The 18,719-nt window shown below is 37.1% G+C and overlaps 5 protein-coding genes across 8 annotated transcripts; 4 read left to right on the forward strand and 1 right to left on the reverse strand.

Annotated features, from left to right (window-relative positions):
• Positions 1–3,038: 3,038 nt before the first annotated feature.
• LOC143258847 (mRNA-capping enzyme-like) lies at positions 3,039–5,351 on the forward strand. Its single transcript, XM_076519090.1, has 3 exons — positions 3,039–4,117; positions 4,209–4,344; positions 4,427–5,351. Exons 1-3 carry the CDS (start codon positions 3,216–3,218, stop codon positions 5,156–5,158), a joined length of 1,770 nt encoding a protein of 589 aa, XP_076375205.1. The 5' UTR covers positions 3,039–3,215; the 3' UTR covers positions 5,159–5,351.
• A 461-nt stretch (positions 5,352–5,812) lies between these two features.
• On the forward strand, positions 5,813–6,828 carry LOC117229853 (mRNA-capping-enzyme). The gene is made up of 4 exons (XM_033486710.2): positions 5,813–5,975; positions 6,045–6,230; positions 6,306–6,488; positions 6,605–6,828. Exons 1-4 carry the CDS (start codon positions 5,813–5,815, stop codon positions 6,826–6,828), a joined length of 756 nt encoding a protein of 251 aa, XP_033342601.2.
• On the forward strand, positions 6,829–11,349 carry LOC117229838 (unconventional myosin-XIX). 3 transcript variants are annotated; one of them, XM_076519080.1, is made up of 14 exons: positions 6,829–7,185; positions 7,251–7,314; positions 7,379–7,614; positions 7,677–8,018; positions 8,087–8,348; positions 8,424–8,687; positions 8,753–8,985; positions 9,066–9,242; positions 9,382–9,590; positions 9,657–9,808; positions 9,869–10,060; positions 10,122–10,645; positions 10,755–10,838; positions 10,921–11,349. In XM_076519080.1, the coding sequence occupies exons 3-14, from the start codon at positions 7,519–7,521 to the stop codon at positions 11,023–11,025; spliced, it is 2,640 nt and encodes an 879-aa protein (XP_076375195.1). In that variant the 5' UTR covers positions 6,829–7,185; positions 7,251–7,314; positions 7,379–7,518; the 3' UTR covers positions 11,026–11,349. The 3 variants fall into 3 exon arrangements, with proteins under 3 accessions (XP_076375195.1, XP_033342559.2, XP_033342560.2); XM_033486668.2 differs by having other exon boundaries at positions 7,254–7,314; XM_033486669.2 differs by having other exon boundaries at positions 7,254–7,314; positions 7,695–8,018.
• Positions 11,350–11,883: 534 nt separating this feature from the next.
• LOC117229842 (uncharacterized) lies at positions 11,884–14,845 on the reverse strand. The gene is made up of 7 exons (XM_033486680.2): positions 14,168–14,845; positions 13,864–14,095; positions 13,690–13,787; positions 13,426–13,617; positions 13,005–13,334; positions 12,655–12,923; positions 11,884–12,381 (listed from the first exon to the last, which is right to left on the reverse strand). Exons 1-7 carry the CDS (start codon positions 14,399–14,401, stop codon positions 12,189–12,191), a joined length of 1,548 nt encoding a protein of 515 aa, XP_033342571.2. The 5' UTR covers positions 14,402–14,845; the 3' UTR covers positions 11,884–12,188.
• Positions 14,846–15,686: 841 nt separating this feature from the next.
• BI-1 (Bax Inhibitor-1) lies at positions 15,687–18,672 on the forward strand. 2 transcript variants are annotated; one of them, XR_004492642.2, is made up of 5 exons: positions 15,687–15,891; positions 16,503–16,804; positions 17,904–18,229; positions 18,307–18,429; positions 18,504–18,672. XR_004492642.2 is itself a non-coding variant. In XM_033486705.2 (4 exons), exons 1-4 carry the CDS (start codon positions 15,845–15,847, stop codon positions 18,340–18,342), a joined length of 711 nt encoding a protein of 236 aa, XP_033342596.1. In that variant the 5' UTR covers positions 15,687–15,844; the 3' UTR covers positions 18,343–18,672. The 2 variants fall into 2 exon arrangements, 1 of the variants encoding a protein (XP_033342596.1); XM_033486705.2 differs by having other exon boundaries at positions 18,307–18,672.
• The last annotated feature ends 47 nt before the right edge of the window (positions 18,673–18,719 follow it).

Genomic DNA, 18,719 nt, shown 5'->3' on the forward strand with positions numbered 1-18,719 from the left:
TTAGACTAGTATATATTTAGTATATACATTAAACTAGAGTATATATAATAATATATACATTAGACTAGTATATATTTAGTATATACATTAAACTAGAGTATATATAATAATATATACATTAAACTAGTATATATAATAATATATACATTAAACTAGTATATATTTAATATATACATTACACTAGTATATATAATAATATATACATTAAACTAGTATATAAAATAATATATACATTAAACTAGTATATATTTAATATATACATTACACTAGTATATATAATAATATATACATTAAACTAGTATATATTTAATATATACATTAAACTAGTATATATAATAATATATACATTTAATATATACATTACACTAGTATATATTAAAATATATATATTTAATATATGCATTAAACGAGTATATATTAAAACATATATATTTAATATACAGGGTGTTGCTGTGCTATGCTGTCGCGAAAGCAGCTATGCAATTGGCGGGCGTTTACGACGATTCTCAGATTTACGCGCCAATTTCTCGATATAATGCATTTTATGCATATGAAATTGACTCTTAGGACTCGCACAACAATTACACTCTTAACAATTTTTTCAAATCTAAACTTTGCCAATATCAAAGTTATCTTAGAAGATGATATAACAAATTTTAGCGATGCCTTAGAGTCGCCAGTCGAGTGCAATCGGGTTAAATACGTATATAATTATTAATATAATTGTTAATAAAACGTATTAATTACTGCACATAGGCGTCTCACGTCTCGTGCACCTATTCGATGGAAAACAGCGAGCGTTCAGCCGCTTTTGAACGACTGTGTAGCCGCGTGCGCGCGCGCGCGCACGCGCGAGACAACTATAATGCGAATATACGCGGGTCGAAAACGAACGTGCAGAGCGTGGGTTAGCCTCGAAGAAACGACTTATATTTAGCGGAGTCGTACGTTAACGTCGCGTCGGGTATCGCTTTATTGCAAAGCAAAGCAAAGCAAATCGAAGCGAAGCAACGCGCATTTTGCTCCTGTTCAAAACCCGGTCCCGCTTTCTCCGGTCGGCCCGGCCACCATATAGTTGTGGTTTTTCATTTGCCGCGATCCAGGATTGTTCGTGATACCGGTCCTCTGGATCCGCTCCGAGGATGGAAGTTCGCGCGCGAAAATGCTCGGCGAAGAAAAGGATTCGATGCGCGCGGGGGGGATTTGTTTCCGCGTTTGGCAAGGTTATATATTTATATATATAATTATATATTTTTTTATATTTTTTATATTTTATATTATATATTTTTTTATATTTTATATTATATATTTATATAATAATATATATAAAATTTATATAATAATCTCTGAACGACGCGTCACTATAGTGGCTTGCTCCAGTAGCTCACTCGCTCATCGTTCGAACCAAATAATCGTCTTCGTATGCATTGTTTCACACTTCTTTTGTCTTCGCATCGATTTACAACAGTCCACAGGGTGTCCCAAAAATGTCTCGCAATCCGGAAATGGCGGGTTCCTCGGATCATTTGAAGCAACTTCTTCCTTTACAAAAATGTTCTCCGAGGCACCGTTAACGAGTTATCAACGAAAAACAGTGACCAATAAGAATCGAGTACGGCTAACGCGAGGCGGCCCGGCCAACCAGCGCGCGAAGCCCAGTTCCGCTCATTGGCTCGGTCGCCTCGCGCCAGCCGAGCTCGCCTCTCATTGGTCACTGTTTTTCGTTGATAACTCGTTAACGGTGCCTCGGAGAAAATTTTCGTAAAGGAAAAAGTTGCTTCGTATGGCCCGAGCAACCCGCCACTTTCGGATTGCGAGACATTTTTGGGACACCCTGTATATACAGTATCAGACTCTGTACAGTACACATCAGACTCTGCCGTCCAGAGAAATAGCCTCGCGCAGAATTCAGCCGTACCTAAAAGGTTAAACACTTCGTAGCGATCATGCTTGTTCGTTATCGCTGTTAGCAACGAGACGCGACGCGACGCGACGATAAGTCTAAGCTTTTGTTCCGAACGTGTCGGCCGATGCGCAAGATATTATTCGGCCGTGGAACCAATACAAACGCAAGCGATACGCCGAGGCATCAAGGACGGATCGTTCCTTTCCTGCAAGCACGATTTCCCCTGCTATTTTGCTGTGCTGCGCGTGTCCTTGCCTCGTTGTGCTCGCTCGCCCGCCTCGCCCGCCTGTGCTCGTCTGTGCGAGCCGTTCGTGCTTATATTTTAGGTAATCTAACCGGCGGCGGCTCTGACCCTGAGCAGTGCCACGTTTCTAAAACCGCGGGCACGCGGGTTCAGAGATTCGTCGAACGGGACGGACGGACGGTTCAACCGCCGCGAATCGTTTTCGGCTCGGTAATTTTAAACCGTCCCAGAATATAACCGCGCCTCGTTTATTCGTCGCTGGTTGCCCGCCCGTGGATTCTCCGTGCTCGACGATAACTTACCAATATGGAAATAATATATAATATATAATAAATATATTATATTATATTATATTATATTATATTATATTATATTATATTATATTACATTATATTATATCATATTATATTATATTATATATTATATTATATAATATATAATATATAATAAAAATAATATATAATAATAATTCGACCTATCGGAGCTAGCCGAGAAACAAAGAGATTCTCTCATTCGCCGTCGACTTTCTTGCAGTCGACGCTTCTTTCGTTCACTTACACTTTGTACGAATCAAGTTTCGAATTTCAATCGAAGCTGCATGTCCCTAAATTATCCCTTGAAACTCCAAGGTTTCGTATATACGACAGCCGACTAATAAATTTGAATTTCCCTCCCTGCCTCCCCCACCCCACTTCCTTTATCGAAGTAGTGATTATTTTGTCGTACCGACACGGTCAAATAATCGAACGCCAATTAACTAATTGTACTGACGTTTGTTTTAGCTTCGCGAACAATTTTCCCGCGTCGAACGTTCAAATTCAAACTTCGAACTTCGATCGTATCGATAGTGTCGACGCTAAACGTCGAGCGTCGATAGTCATCGACCTATCACGTGGTCGATAGTCGCAAAGCGGTAATGGCGTACGGTGGACGCTAGTAACAGCTGTTCTGGTGTTTCGGGTTCTTGGTGTAGCGTCGTGTTTGCAGAATCTTTTTCCCGTATCAAAAGATCTGGATCTACTTGATTGATAGAAGATCGTTCGGTCTTCTATAAGAAAGAAGAAAATGTCGAACTACAACGGCAACAAGGGCCTGATTCCGCCGCGATGGCTCCACTGTCCACGGAAAGCCATCAAATTGGTTCAGAACAAATTTCTGGCTTTCAAAACGCCGTTGTCGTCGGCATTCAATAGTCAGGTGGCGGAAGAATTTCGGTTCACGCTGGACATGCTGTTCGCCTTCTTAAAGAGCCAGAAACTGAAGCTGGGCTTATGGATCGATCTAACCAACACCACGCGATTCTATGACAAGGAAAGTTTAGAGAAGTATGGCTGTAAATATTTGAAGCTGCAATGCAGAGGTCATGGTGAAACTCCTTCCGTAGAGCAGACAAAAACTTTTGTGCAAGTCTGTAAGAATTTCATATCCCACAATCCATTGGAGATCATCGGCGTACATTGTACTCATGGTTTCAACAGAACTGGCTTCCTTATCATTAGTTACTTAGTCGAAACCGACGGTACCAGCGTCGATGCTGGCTTGGTCGAATTTTCCACAGCCAGACCGCCGGGTATTTATAAGGCAGATTACATTCAAGAACTGTACAGGAGATACGACGACGTGGAGGATGCTCCGGATCCTCCTCCACGACCATCGTGGTGTTTAGAATATGACGATTCCAATGTAGAAGATACAGACGAAGGTCCTAGCACAAAAATCGATACACCCGTAAGAAAAAGGAGACGCGAATTTCATAATAAGAATCCTATCTTCATGGCTGGTGTACCCGGCGTTGTACCAATAATGGATGAAAGGAAATATAGTGTGGTGCAAAGGCGAGTTCAACAAATATGTTCATGGGAATCGTCAGGATTCCCAGGTTCCCAACCAGTTTCTATGAGCGAAGAGAATATTAGATTATTGCACGAAAAACCATATATGGTATCCTGGAAAGCGGATGGGACCAGGTTAGTAATATGCATAGTTCTTTTTAATCGTACAATTACTCGAAGTAAACTGTGATTATCGAACTAACGCTTATTGTCTGTTTCCATCTAGATATATGATGTTGATACAAGAAAACGGAGAAATTTATTTTATAGATAGGGACAATAGCGTGTTTCAAGTCAGTGGATTATCATTTCCGCACCTCACAGATGTAGGGAGGAATCTTAAAGACACTTTGTTGGATGGTGTAAGTAATTCTTATTTAAGAATTTGAATAACGTATCGTGTTCCTCTTTTCGATGATTTCTATATGGGAGCTTTGTTTTTAGGAAATGGTGATCGATAAGCAGGTAAACGGCGTACAGATCCCAAGATACTTAGTTTACGACGTGATCATGTACGATGGAAAGGACGTGAGCCATTTACCGTATCATCCTAATCGTTACTGTAACATTGAAAAGGATATTATGGGCAGCAGGCACAAAGCTATGAGAGAAGGAAGACTGCATAAAGAGACAGAACCGTTTGCTGTACGTTTAAAGTCCTTTTGGGATGTCAAGAAGGCCTCTAGGCTCCTAAGCGAGGAATTTGCCAAGCAACTCGGCCATGAGCCAGATGGTTTAATATTTCAACCATCCAAGGAACCGTATTGTCCAGGTGTTTCTTCCGAAGTCTTGAAGTGGAAACCTTTATCGCTAAACTCAGTAGACTTCCGATTGAAAATAAGCACGGAATCTGGTGTAGGAATCGTTTCCAAGAAGATTGGATGCCTATACGTAGGAGGATTGAATGTGCCGTTCGGTAAAATGAAGTTCACCAAAGAGATAAAGAACTTGAACAACGCGATCATAGAGTGTAAACTCGAGAAGGGCCAATGGGTTTTCATGCGCGAGAGAACAGACAAATCGTTCCCGAATTCAAAAAGCACGGCCGAGTCCGTGTTCAAAAGTATCAATAAACCGATCACGACCGAACGACTGTTAAACTACATCGAGGAGCACGCATTCTTACAGAACGACTCCGATCTCATGCCACCACCGAATAAAAGAAGACGAGCATAGTCCGCAGTTTAATTGATCGCCAACCTCGCCGATGTTATTATTTACTTAAGAATCGACGACCGATATATTTAGCATGAACATTAAAGCAGTTTACATGAATGAAGTACTGTTACGTAGCTCATTTTACTAATTTTAAATCAACGTCGTACACGACTGAAACTGTTTATTCAATAAAAAAAAAACCTTTATAATATGCCACGTGTACTTTCTTTTCTGCTCCTCTCCGAACGCAACCAGACTGTTTATTATTATTATTTCCTATTATGTTATTCTCAATTTGTTGTTCTCTTCCTTCCAGACAGAACCGTGTTACTTTGGTGTACGAAAGAACTTACAGTGAAAGAGAAGAGATCACTGCGCGTGAACATCGAATTCGATTATGCAACGTTGATCCGCTGGTCACCAGATGGCAAGGCTTTTATTATTCATAAGGGTGTTGCGAACACTATCGAGGTATACAAGATTTCGAAGAAGTCAGACGGAACGTTGGCTTCAGCGACAAAGGCTTTAGAGTTTCCGAAGGTATAGTTTCAACTAGCTTTGTTAAACTTGATCTTTACAACAATATTGGATATTTATTATTATTTATTTATTATTATTTTATTATTTATTTATATATGGATATTTCAGAAACATACAGAGGATATTGTTGGCATGGACATCGCGTGCACAGGAAAGTACATCATCACATGCAGCAAAGCAAATGATCTGGTAATATGGGATCTCAAGGGTCAGATCCTTGCAACAATAGAACTATACCTGGGATCCACCTATAAAGCACGTGTGTCACCTTGTGGACGTTTCGTTGCAGCTTCAGGTAGTAGTGATTCATCGATGTTCCCTGGTAACAAGTGAAACATGATTCTAAAGAAATATTGTTTTTTAGGATTCACACCAGACGTGAACGTGTTCGAAGTGATATTCACAAAAACGGGTGACTTCAAGCAAGTCTCGAAGGCCTTCGATCTCGCTGGTCATTCATCCGGAATATTCGATTTCAACTTCAGTGCCGACAGCAGTCATATGACTACCGTCTCAAAGGACGGGACCTATCGCTTGTACAACACGAAAAGTAATACTGTAATAAGCACGTCGATTAAGATTGGTCACCGTGATCGGATCGTATTAATGCTTTGCACATTTACAGTTGAATTTGAAAAGGGGGAGGATCCACGTATACTTTTGTCTGGACCATGGGACAGCGCATCAACAGCTAGGATCGCGCTTTCACCAAACACAGAAGTGCTGGTAATAGCCCATGGATCTTCGTTAAGTTTTTATTCAACGATTACTGGTGCTCTAGACAGTACAATAGAAGATATTTTCCTCGGTAATTCTTTTTTACGCATTTATGAATCACACACTTGGAAATGTTGGAGGGACAATTTCAACAATCTTTAGAAAAAAGTCTCTTTGTACATATTTACTAATATATCGCTATTGCAGGTCCTATTACGTGTCTGGCCTTTGATGCTCTAGGCGAATACGTCTTGGTTGCCGGCGACAAACACATAAAAGTCTTCCGCAATATAACCGGTTATCGGGCGGCCATCGAATCGGCGAAACGCAAGCTGACGCAAAAGCAAACGTCCGCCACGAGGGAACGCTTAGAGAAACTCGTCGTCGACAATCGGAAGTTCCTCGAGGCGATGCAAGAGAAGTGTCCTTAATGATCCGATCGCGGAGTTTTTTTCATTCTACAATGATGAATATTGAAACGCAGATTGCATTTGAATGTTGCATTTGTTCTGCGCAAAGAAAAATCCATTTATAACATAATTTTTTAATGTACTTGAATAAAGGGGTTCATATGAATGGTTGTTTGTTTGGAAAAATGATTCGCGCTTCATGTAACTTCGTTGTACGCGCGTCAATAGTAGTCTGTCCGTGCTGCATTCTCGTTTCGAAAAATACGGGCGAACATGTCTTTCGCAACCTTGAGCATGTAAATATTTATTTCCGATAATAATTCGTTTACTTTGAAACGACAGTTGTGAAGCGCGCGACGAGCCATGGCTACGACAAAGGTTTGCTATCGATTTCGAGTGTATTTGTATTGTTGATTTTTGTTGGTAACTTGTATGAATTTTAGTAGACGGTTTCACCGATTGAATGGGATTTATTAAACGACTTAAGTGCTGTGCCCGAAGATACTAGTACGTACGCGAAAGTTTCAGTTTGCACGTGTAATTTCAGTTGCAAATGACAGTTTTTGCTCAGTTATAGATTTTCTTTTGGAGCGACTGCAGCACGGTCAAATTTACACCTGGGTCGGTCCTCTTCTGTTGGCATTGAATCCTAACAATGAAGTGTCAACGTCTCACTTGTACAACATTTCAGAGTTCGATAAGCATGTTGATATGTCTAAAAAGATGTTCGAATCGAATCCCCATATATTTACTGTGGCGGCGAAAGCGCATTACAATCTTATTCAGGAGTTTGGAAAAGATCGTCAGGTAAACGTGATCTAAATAATATATAACAGGCACGGAAGATCTCATTTTTTTGCTTATCCCAGTATGATGAATTAATCAAGGTAATCGTTATAAGCGGAGAGACCGAAACAGGAAAGACGTTCAATGGTACAAAGTGTTTAGAATTCTTCTGCAGAATTAACAAACATTCGACGTGCGATCAGGATCACACACAGAATATTATGTTAAGAATTATGGATGCCTGTCGTTTGATATCTGCTTTCACAACTGCATCCACCGAGAGAAACGAAGTCAGCTCGAGGCATGGACAACTTATACGACTCCATTATAAAGCTGATGCCATTTCTGGAGCGACCATTAATTCGTTTCTTTTGGAGAGAAGCAGAGTGACAAGGGGTTCACATAATTTCCAAATATTTTACCAGGTTTGACTTTCTGTTCTGTAATTTCCCAAGTCATCGAAACAATGGTGTCTGATATAAAAACATTTCAGATGATATTTGGACTGTCCCGTATTGAACTGCAGAGGCTTCATTTATCCAAGTACCGAAACTACGATATATTGAACATAGATTACAGCAAGAAAACGGACTTTCACGAAGGTTTTCAGGATACTTTGAAAGCTCTTGATGTTCTCGGTTTCAGAGATGATCAGAAGAATCATATTCATGAAATTCTTGCTTTGCTAATCCATATGGGTAACATTAAGTTCAGAGAAATTGACGAAGCTTGCACCATTAATCTTGATGACGAAGGTGTGTGAACGATTGTTGTTATAATTATGTAGAATTACATTTGGAAAGGAACCTCACGATTCCTGGTCTTTTTAGAGTCCAAAGAAGCTCTGGAAAGGACTTGCCAGTTAAGTAGCTTAACCGAGGACGTGGTAACAGAGCTACTCACTACCATTCTTATTAATCCAAGGAGTACATGGAGGAAACACACCTCTTATCATCGCTGCCTCGTCACTGCCGGCGCGTGCCGTATGAGATTGCACAGCATAATTAGACACCTATACCATTTGCTTTTTTATTGGATTTTGAATCGCGCGAACGATGCATTATCAGTAAAATATGAATGTTCTCGATGGCTAGGTACGTTGAATCGTTTCAAGAACTATTAAATCAATTCGAGATTTTCATTTGGATTTTTAATTCAGGTATATTGGATATATTTGGCTTTGAATCGTTCAACAAGAATGGCATGGAACAGCTCTGCGTGAATTATGCTAACGAAAAGATGCAGCAACATTTCATGGAAACGTATTTAGAGAGCCGAAAGTATTTGCAGAAGGAGGGTTTCGTTGAAAGCAACGAACCTTCGGACATTATCAATATTTACCAAGAACGCTTGACTGTTCTCGAAGAAATTCTATTTACAACCTTGAACGACGTGTGTAACGAAACCTACACTTGATATTCATACAGTGCAAACCTCTATGGTAGTATAACTTTTTTTTTTTTTCATTACAGGCTTCTCAATCGTTTGTAGCAACAAACGTATCCACAATTACACAGCTGATCTATAAAAAAATGCGTGGTGTTCAAAACAAATTTCTGACTATAAGAAGAGACGATTTTGTTGTGCAACATTACTCTTGCTCTGTTGCATATTCCATAGAAGATCTGTTGTCCAAAAATACAGACAAGGTATCATATGAGGCACTACACATAATTACATTATATATATATTATTTATTTTATATTATATATATATATAATATATATATAATTACTATAATAAATACATAATTTTAAAGTGAAGATTATTAATGATCGTGTGCAACAGGTTCCAGATGAGATATCCATGGCTTTCCATACAAGTGAGAATGCATTTCTCCGTTCTTTATTTAAAATCGAGAAAGACCAAGAACTGCAGATCGTGAATTCTTCCACTAATAAAAAAACAATGCTGACTAAATTGAAGCATAGTATAGACACGCTTCTGAAAGAACTGAAGGAATGTGATTTGCATTATGTGAAATGCATTAAACCCAGGTAACTTATGCAACTATAGGATGACAAACTGCCGTGAACTTTTTATTCGTTAGGATAAATTTTTAGTCGACTAAATGACCATGCGTGGGATAAAGAAGACTTTCGAAAGCAATTAGCTTATATTGGTATTTTTGATGCTTTGTCTCTTGCTAATTGTAAATATCCAATAAGGTTACATTATAAAGATTTCTACCAACGTTATTCTAAGCAACCGGAAGGTAAACATACATACATTTTTTGTTTCTTCCAAATTTATACAAAGAGATGTTTGTTGATAGAGGTGGTCGATGTCGGTAAATGTAAGATGATTCTGGAGGCGGTTGAACCTGAACAGAGACTACACACGTTGGTCCACTATGGAAGGCAATTTATCTTTTTAACAGAACCCATCTTTTTCAAATTAGAAACCAATAGGAGGAATTACTTGATAAACTGCGCAAATAAGATACAAGAATTTTGGATCAGACACAGTAAGCATAAATATCTTCTCTAAATAGTTCCTTTTTAACTGTACTGATAATGTCTTGGTAGGACGCAATAGAATTTCTGTAAACCCTGAGACAACGAACCAGTTTGGCGTTGAGACAGAATTGAAGAAGTCAAGTAGTTCCGAAGATGATGATGATGATGATGTATTTATTTCTAGTCCAGTTTTCCTGAATCATAATATTGTTGAAACGAAAGAAAAGCCGATCGAAGATTTTATAGGAAATAATATCTTACTAAACAGTAATATAACAGAAATCAATGTAGAAAGAATCAATTTAAATACGACACAAAAATTGGTTAACGTCTGTTCAAAGAAAGAAAATATCGTTTTAAAACGAAAGGTCAATGTTCCAGAGGTATTACATGACCCAAAAAACATACAAGAAAAAAATGTTTCTAAATACCAATTTATGAAGATCATAAAAAACACTGTTAAAAAGTTGATCAGAGCAGTTATACCCAAGAAATTACAAAGATTTACGCGTGGCGAAGGATACAAAAAAGAAACGAGATTCAGTGATAATAATAACAATTTGATGAGAGAGTACTTTGAAAATAAGATGTCGGTTGGTAGCGAAGAAAGATGTTTTACACTCTGCGATACAATTGATATTTTTTAGTTTATTTATCCTTTTAACGATTAATTCTATTGCTTTTAAACTGTTCCATTTTTAGGGGAAAAATGTAAGTAGAATTCAAATTGGCAATTGCACGCTATTCCTTGGAAATAGAATTTTAAGTAGACGTAAGCTCTGCGAGGTAAGACATAAGCTCTGGACATTAAGGAATCAAATTACAACTGTATTAAAAGACAAAATTTGTAAAATTGTTTTCATTGTAGACACCAATCAGGATACATATTAGACCTATGCGATCAAATAATCTCTATTCCCTTCACTTAATACAACAAACGGAATTATCACGAGGACTGCAAGATTGTATTTGAAAGACGCGGCCTTGAATTTTATCAAGAGGTCAGTTTTCCTTTTTATCTTTACATAAATTAAACATTTTGCAACATATTTTGCTAGAGATTTACAGGCCGAATTATCATAGAAACTAGATGTTATTGCAATAAGGATTGTAATTAACGACACTTGAACGGGGTATGTACATGCATCAATATATAAATGTTTTCTCGCATGAACGAGGAAATATTAAAATTCGATGTATTTTCAAACTCGGATAGTGTTGTATGAAATTTGTACTTGGACAGTGTATTAAGACCATTAAGTTAAATTTAGAAATAAAGATTATCATTTTAAGTGTATATCACAAAAAGGAAAATGGACTGGGAAAGGGAAGAGTTTATTATTTCTAAATTCTAATAAATAATAGCGCCACTAAGCGTAGTGGCAAAACGCTCAAACTAGTAAGGAAATTACCGACTACAGATATTTCTTAAAAACATTAGATAGTGCCACTGTGTATGTCCACATAATCTTTTTACTCTGTTGGTAAATTTATCTGATAGTAATAAGTTATAATTATCTAATAGTAATCTAATTATAATTTATCTAATAGTAATAAGTGCACGCTATTTTATAAACTGAATATTACTTTTAAAAAAATCATTTTTAGCATGTCAGTATTTCCGTGATGATTTCTTAATTATTGTGAGCTTAAATTAAAGCTAGACGATCGCACTTAATAATTGATCTATTCATTTGGTCTAGTCGAATGAAGGTAAAACGAAATAATCGTGTGAGGTTGATAACGCATAATGGCGTGTCATTTTATGCTATATAACAAATCGTCGACACCGACGTACTTTTTAACCAACGTTGAAGAAAAACGCTAAAAATACGTTGTCAACAATGTGTGTATAATATATATTTATAAATACATTATGCAGGACACACCTTTGGCCAGCGGAGCCGGGCAATTTTTGCCCACCTAAGACAGCTGCATGTAGGCCTTTGTATGCTAGTCATGAGCGAGTTTGTATTCGACCGCTTTCAAACTATCGGTGCGTCGGGCTCTTCGTAATAATATGTATGGGCAAAAATTACCCGTAGCCGTCGCGCATGTGACCAAGTTATCCACCGTCCAATTGATTAAAGAACGTGTTCGAATGCACAGCATCCATAATGTCTTCTCGAGGTAACTCTATAAACAGCCGTAGACGAGACTGTACGCATCGAATGGTTTCTTCTTCTTGTCTTTAAGTACCAACAGTCTTCGCGATGCGACAAGGGCGAGCGTTGCTTGAAGTTCGCTTCTCAAGATTTGATAATTTGCTCGTAAACTGACGCGTCTCAAATTACTTGGGGGTACTGGTCGTCCACCGGCAAATGCAAATCTAAAATTACATTGCAACGATGTTGGTGTTGAAGTATTCCTATATAAGTAAAACAACCAACAAAACAGACATACAGGATGAAACACCTAAAACTGATCACCCGAATAACTTTCACAAAGTGAATTATTCTTCATCGTAGTTGGCAATCGACAACCTTGAACGATTTCATGCTATCGATATCAAATTGTGTCTTGCGACAATAAAAACAGAATTATTCAGGTAACTTGTTTCGGAGGCCTCATTCTGTAAAATCAAGCAAAATATTCAATTTACCTAATTTCTCGTCTAGGACCTCTTAAAGTAGAATCTGGAAACGCAGACTGTCGATCCCATAACATTCGATTAGGAGGTATAGGTCTGACGTTCACGTACTTTATCTTGCTCTTAATGATAATTGGAAGAGAGGTAGGTTTTCTAAACGCATTCACAGTGCTTTTATAATTGATGGGTAAGTATGGCAGTAACGCATCTCCATAATGTTCCATAAGAATCGCAATGTTTAGGACATGAGATTGAGACTTGATAAGAGCACAGATAGCAAGCTGAAATTAAAAGGTATATGTTAATATCGAATGTTTAAATTGAATGACATTAGTTTGAAGAAGTGAATTTCATTTGCTTACAGCTATCCTTTGCCACAGTGCAGAACCAGGTGAAGCATATTTTAGTACATTTTCGGCAGAAAGCGGCGAATCTGCCTCGTGTTGAAAAAATATTAAAGGTTGAATACTTGCTAATAATTCCATTGCCATTGTCTTTGTTTTTTCTCCATCGATATTTTCTTTCTCTTCTTTCAATAATACGCTCTCTATTATTGGAAGATACTTATCGGCAGCCGATGGCCAGCGAAGCATTAATTTAAGTGCGCATTCCTTAAACAGTGCTTCGAGATTTAGATTGATAAAACTCTGTCCTAAAAGTAACTCTAACAGCAATTCAGTCAATTTGTCTACCTGTAATAAACGATATTAACGGTCTGAAGCAGTTCAAATTTTTTACAGATTCAATCATCAGAAATCATGTGATCTTACTGCAGAATATTACCGATGTTAAATGATATGGGTAGACAGCTTCGCTATTACTTGCTATCGAGATAATAAGTTGACATGTCCTGGTAGATACTCTTGTGTATTGTGCATTATTAGAGATAACCATGGATCTGGCGATCGACATTAATTTGTCTATTACACCTTCGCCACCCAGATGAGCATTAGTAGCACAATCATTGATTAAAACCTGAAAACAAACATACAATTTATCAAGATGCTCCCGCTTATATTTTGTACTATGAATTTAGAAATAGTATACCTGAAATGTCTTTTGAGACCCATTAAATAGAGTCTTTAATGCGCGTTTAGCATAATTATTACGAGCTTCTGTTAATCTTATATCGCATATTTCTGATTCTATGAAAAAAAATAAAGAAAAACAATATCATTATCAATGTTATAAGATACCAAATCCATATCGTTGAAAATTTACCTTGAATGAAAGGTACATTGTTTTGTATTATATTAAGAGGATCGTTTATCTTTTGTACTAAATTTACAACATGGTCGTTAGGAACAAATACCCTGGCCTCTGTATGATATTCTGGCATTGACTCTGATGCGCCCATTATAGGATCTACATCGCATAGATTGGTAATCACAGCGTTTACATCATTAGATGTTAGACGTTTTCTCTTACTATGTTTCAGTCTTGTTACGCATTTCTAAAAATAAGATTTTATACTCTAATTGTATTATGACTTAATTAACATGTTAACTATAGGAAATTTCTATACATGCAAAACTTCTCTGAGACGGTACGAAGCATCCTCTGCTAGCCTTTTTAGTAGAGAATCAGACAGCGGTTGCATTCCCAATTCTTCTCCAATCGCAGATATCCATTCGGTGCTGAGAACAGCGTATCTTCTCGAATTATTCTCCGCTGCATTATTACTATTTGCATCTCCGTTGTTATTGACGAAGGAATTAATGTATCCTGAGCTAGCTTGGTTTGTCAACATTTCTTTCATGATTTCACTCGTTCTCGCCTCAATAACAAACAACTATACCGTATAGTCTGTCCTAAGTAAGTTCTCAACCGTCAACAAAGTGTTTTATTTTCATCTTTTCAACATATTTAAAAACTGCAACTGGCCACGAGCGATTCACATCGAGCGCGTGAAATTCGAAAAATAAGTTCTTCGATTCACAATATTTTTAAAAGCAATATGGCTGACAAAATAAATTATATTCACATATATATGTGTGTATATATATATAGTGTTATTCTATATAACTGTGTAACGTAAAAACAAAATTCATTGAAAACCGATAGTAGGCGCCAATTATAATTAAACGTTCAGCGCGTTGACCGTTCAAAGTTTAACTGTCAAATAGTTAATTGATAAATAGAGCTGACTAGTATAACATGTATAGGATAGATGGTCTCGTACATACATACATACAATATATAGATTAGTGACTTGGTAAAAAAGCAGTGATTGCACTTTTCCACGAAAGATGGCGACAAATTTATGGCTGATTTTGTGGCGGGCAATTTGAATTGTTTTAAACTGTTATTTGAATTTCTCGCTAAATCCAATTCTCGTATATACATATACTAGTCGTTGGCGAAGTTTATATAGCGTCGAATAGTTTCGAGAAACTTTAATTCGCGTATTTCAATGTTACAAAAAAAAGCCAAAGCCTTTGACCAATTCTTCCAACCAATTGTTTCCAACTATTTTTCATTCATTGCTTTGGAAACGGCTTTAAGTTGCCACATGCTACTGAACGAAGGCTGAAGCTAAACAAATCAATGCTTCCAATAAAATGATAATGCTAAAACGAATTGTTCAGTTCAACAACGAAATATTGGAAGATAAGAAGGAAGTCTCGGGAAGATTTAAATACTGTCATTCTTGCATAATACATTGTGTATGTACATCTTACATGAACGTATTAAAATATAATCGATCGTTCTTCATGGGAGAAATGGCTCGATTATTCAAGAAGTAGATAGAAGAATTAGATAAAATAATCAAGATTTTACGATATGTATTTGAGGTATTCGATGTTACGATCTTAGAAATAATTCGTAGCAACAGGGAAACCTGCGAGAATTGGAAATTGCAGTTGTCTATTTCTAACTGGTTTGTAGCCCTATAATTGCGACGGAAATCTCATAAGGTGTCGCTACGGTCGTGCGAAGTTGTGCTCGTTCTTTGTTTACCGCACGGAACGTCCGATCTTCTGTCTTTGTAAGGCGAAAGCTGACGTTCCGTGAAATTTTAAGGGGCACGTCAACCAATCGGAAGTGCCGACGAAATTTACGCATAGAAATATCACTGACGTGTCCACAGTCCACAAAAGGGGAACTACTTCAAGGGTTCATGATTATTCCTGTTTTATACAAGCAGATAACAACAGTGCTCTAAAGATCGTGCAACTAGCCTAATCAACCTGTGAAAATCATGGCGTCGCTGTTAAATACTTTCGTAAATTCGTTCTCGCACAGACTGTAAGTAGATCCATCGGAGCACACTGAAACATTCCTTTGCGAATATCTCGCCCCGGGCAACAATATCGTTGATAAGAATGTCGTGTCATTCTAATTTCAACTGTACCTCGGATTACCACCCTGTTAAACTCATTTCGTCCTCTTCTAGCTTCGTGTTTTCAAAACTTAAGAATCACGATGATGTAACTCGTCCTACGTTACAAATACGTTTCCTGTCCGAAAAAATAAAGGAAATCCCTGTAGCCATTTCGGATCTCGTTTCGAGTAATACTAATTATCATGATACGCATTTTTCCTTATCTGCGTTGTTAGTACATTGTACGACCTTCAATCGTTCACGTAGATTCCGGGATTGGAATCTGCTGGATATTGCATGTGACGATACCTTCGTTCAGCAGCATAATCATCATGACGTGTATCGCGAATATTCATAAATCTATAAGATCGTTGAAATCCTAGCACGATTTCATAAATTTCCACTTATCCGGTTGTAATATACATTTTTTCGTTACCTCATTTATTTTCAAAGATAACGAATGTTTTTTATTCTCACGCATTGCAACATAGCAAACATACTTAGCAGATAACAATTGATTTTTTTTTCTTTACAGCGATGCACCGGTCAGACAACATCTGAAAAATGTTTACGGGTGTCTGTCCTTGTCGGCTGCATCCGCCGCCTTAGGAGTCTACGCTCACCCGTATACAGAGCTTCTGCAGATTAACACGCTGACTTCTCTTTGCACTTTCGGGTTGCTAATGGCTCTACTGTGTACACAGGACAATGGAAAGAATCAGAAGCTGCGGCTTGGCTTTTTGCTGGGATTTGCATTTATGTCGGGCGTTGGATTGGTACCTTTATTTCAAATGATTATTGCAGTTGACCCAACTATTATAGTCACAGCACTAGTAGGTGAGTTCCCGGAGAGGTGAAAGCTCTTGGTACCAAAGATTGAATATATTAACAATAATACGTATATTTCTACCACTGTTGACTATTATTTATGCAAAATAATATGCTGTAGAACTTCCATTTATATTATTTTATTTAAGAAAATGTTTATCCTTATTTAAATGCATTTAAGAAAAATAAGTTAATTTTGGTAACTGTTTGGTAATTATTTACACTGTGGTCAAATAACTTTTTCCTATACAGATAATAGCGACCTCTTAGTTTTTAAGATATTTGCAAAAAATTGTTGCTACTGTTACAGTCACGTTCCGTGACAAGGTCGCGTTAGCCTCGGTACGGATGTTTATCTACTGTTTTTTATAAACATGTCATGGGAATCGTTGAGTAGTCTATATAATGGACAAACTTTTTAAAGTAAAGAATAATCTTCAGATTTTGGAACCAGACCCTACTCAATTATCGTTAATTTGGTCGCTTAAGGGACCTACCCCAACCTAACCTATCCTAGATTCACATCAATTTAACCTAAACCTAAGCTAGACCTATATGTGTACGCAGTAGTATATCATAAAATTTTAATATATTCAGATATGAAGTTGTACGTGCAAAAATTACAAGGAACTAGTATCATATTTAATTGAAAAGAAAGTGTTCAAGAACCTAAATTATTTGTTCTAAAAAATTTGCCCTTTATATAGTTTCCTCTCCGGTCCCTGCAACGTATTTTTAGAAACAGTAAATAAATGACTAGACCAGACTGAGGCAACGTTGCACGGAACGTGCAGGTATACAGAAAATTTCATGCAGTGGTATATACAGTTTTTTGCTATTATCTCGGAAACTAAAAGAAACCGCCTATTATGTGTATAGGGAACAAAATGTCTAGCTGCTTAACATATTTAAATTTCATAAAATTCGGAGAACAGACGCATATTTTTTTATGTGAGTATCATTTTTGGCTAGTATTCAGAAAATGTACAGGATACTAAGAGGTATATACGGAATAATTGCTATTCATAACAGTCTCATAATGATTAAAGAATGCTGTAAATACATAATATTTTTAAATACTTGAAATACTTAAAAAATATTGTTTCAGGAACCTTGGTTGTATTCGTATCGTTCAGCATCTCCGCCCTTTTGGCTGAACGAGGTCGCTGGTTGTACCTTGGCGCAATGCTAATAAGCTTGCTGAACCTTATGCTCCTATTCTCGTTTATCAATCTCTTCCTTCGTTGGTCATTTTTCTACCAGGCTCACTTATATGGTGGATTATTCCTAATGTGCGCCTTTGTTATCTATGACACCCAGTCCATCATTGAGAAATTCCATATGGGCAACAAAGACTTCATTTTGCACTCTCTAGATCTTCTCATGGACTTCATTGGAATTTTCCGTCATCTTCTCATCATCCTTACACAAAAGGTAAGCAGTTGATAACTGCAAAATATAAAATATCATTTTAATTACAAGATTTACTTATTATTGAAATGTCTTTTTAGGAATTAGCAAAAAATCAACGTAAACGTAAAGAATAAAAAGAGGTGAGAAGAAAAAAAATGTAAAATATCATACCATTCAAGTAAAATCCATGAACTAGAGGTCTTCATCTAGTCTATCCATATGTAAGACATATTTACTACGATAAAGTGAATTAACGTAACAATAAAGCTTATTTATTGCGTCGAAAAATTTTTAGGCGGGAGTTGGTCATAAATACGCAATTGTATTTATTTTGGATTACTTAGTTGGTCACTTCTTTTTTCAATTATCTATTATCTACTAGATTTATATACATGTATACATACATAGATATAAATTTATTGTACTATATTTTTATCTTTCAATAAACAAAATTTCCCAGCGTTTCTGGACTTCTTCATTTGAACAGAAAGTAAATAATACGTAAAAAGAC

The sequence above is a fragment of the Megalopta genalis genome, chromosome 2, assembly GCF_051020955.1.
Source record: "Megalopta genalis isolate 19385.01 chromosome 2, iyMegGena1_principal, whole genome shotgun sequence".
Lineage (NCBI taxonomy): Eukaryota > Metazoa > Arthropoda > Insecta > Hymenoptera > Halictidae > Megalopta > Megalopta genalis.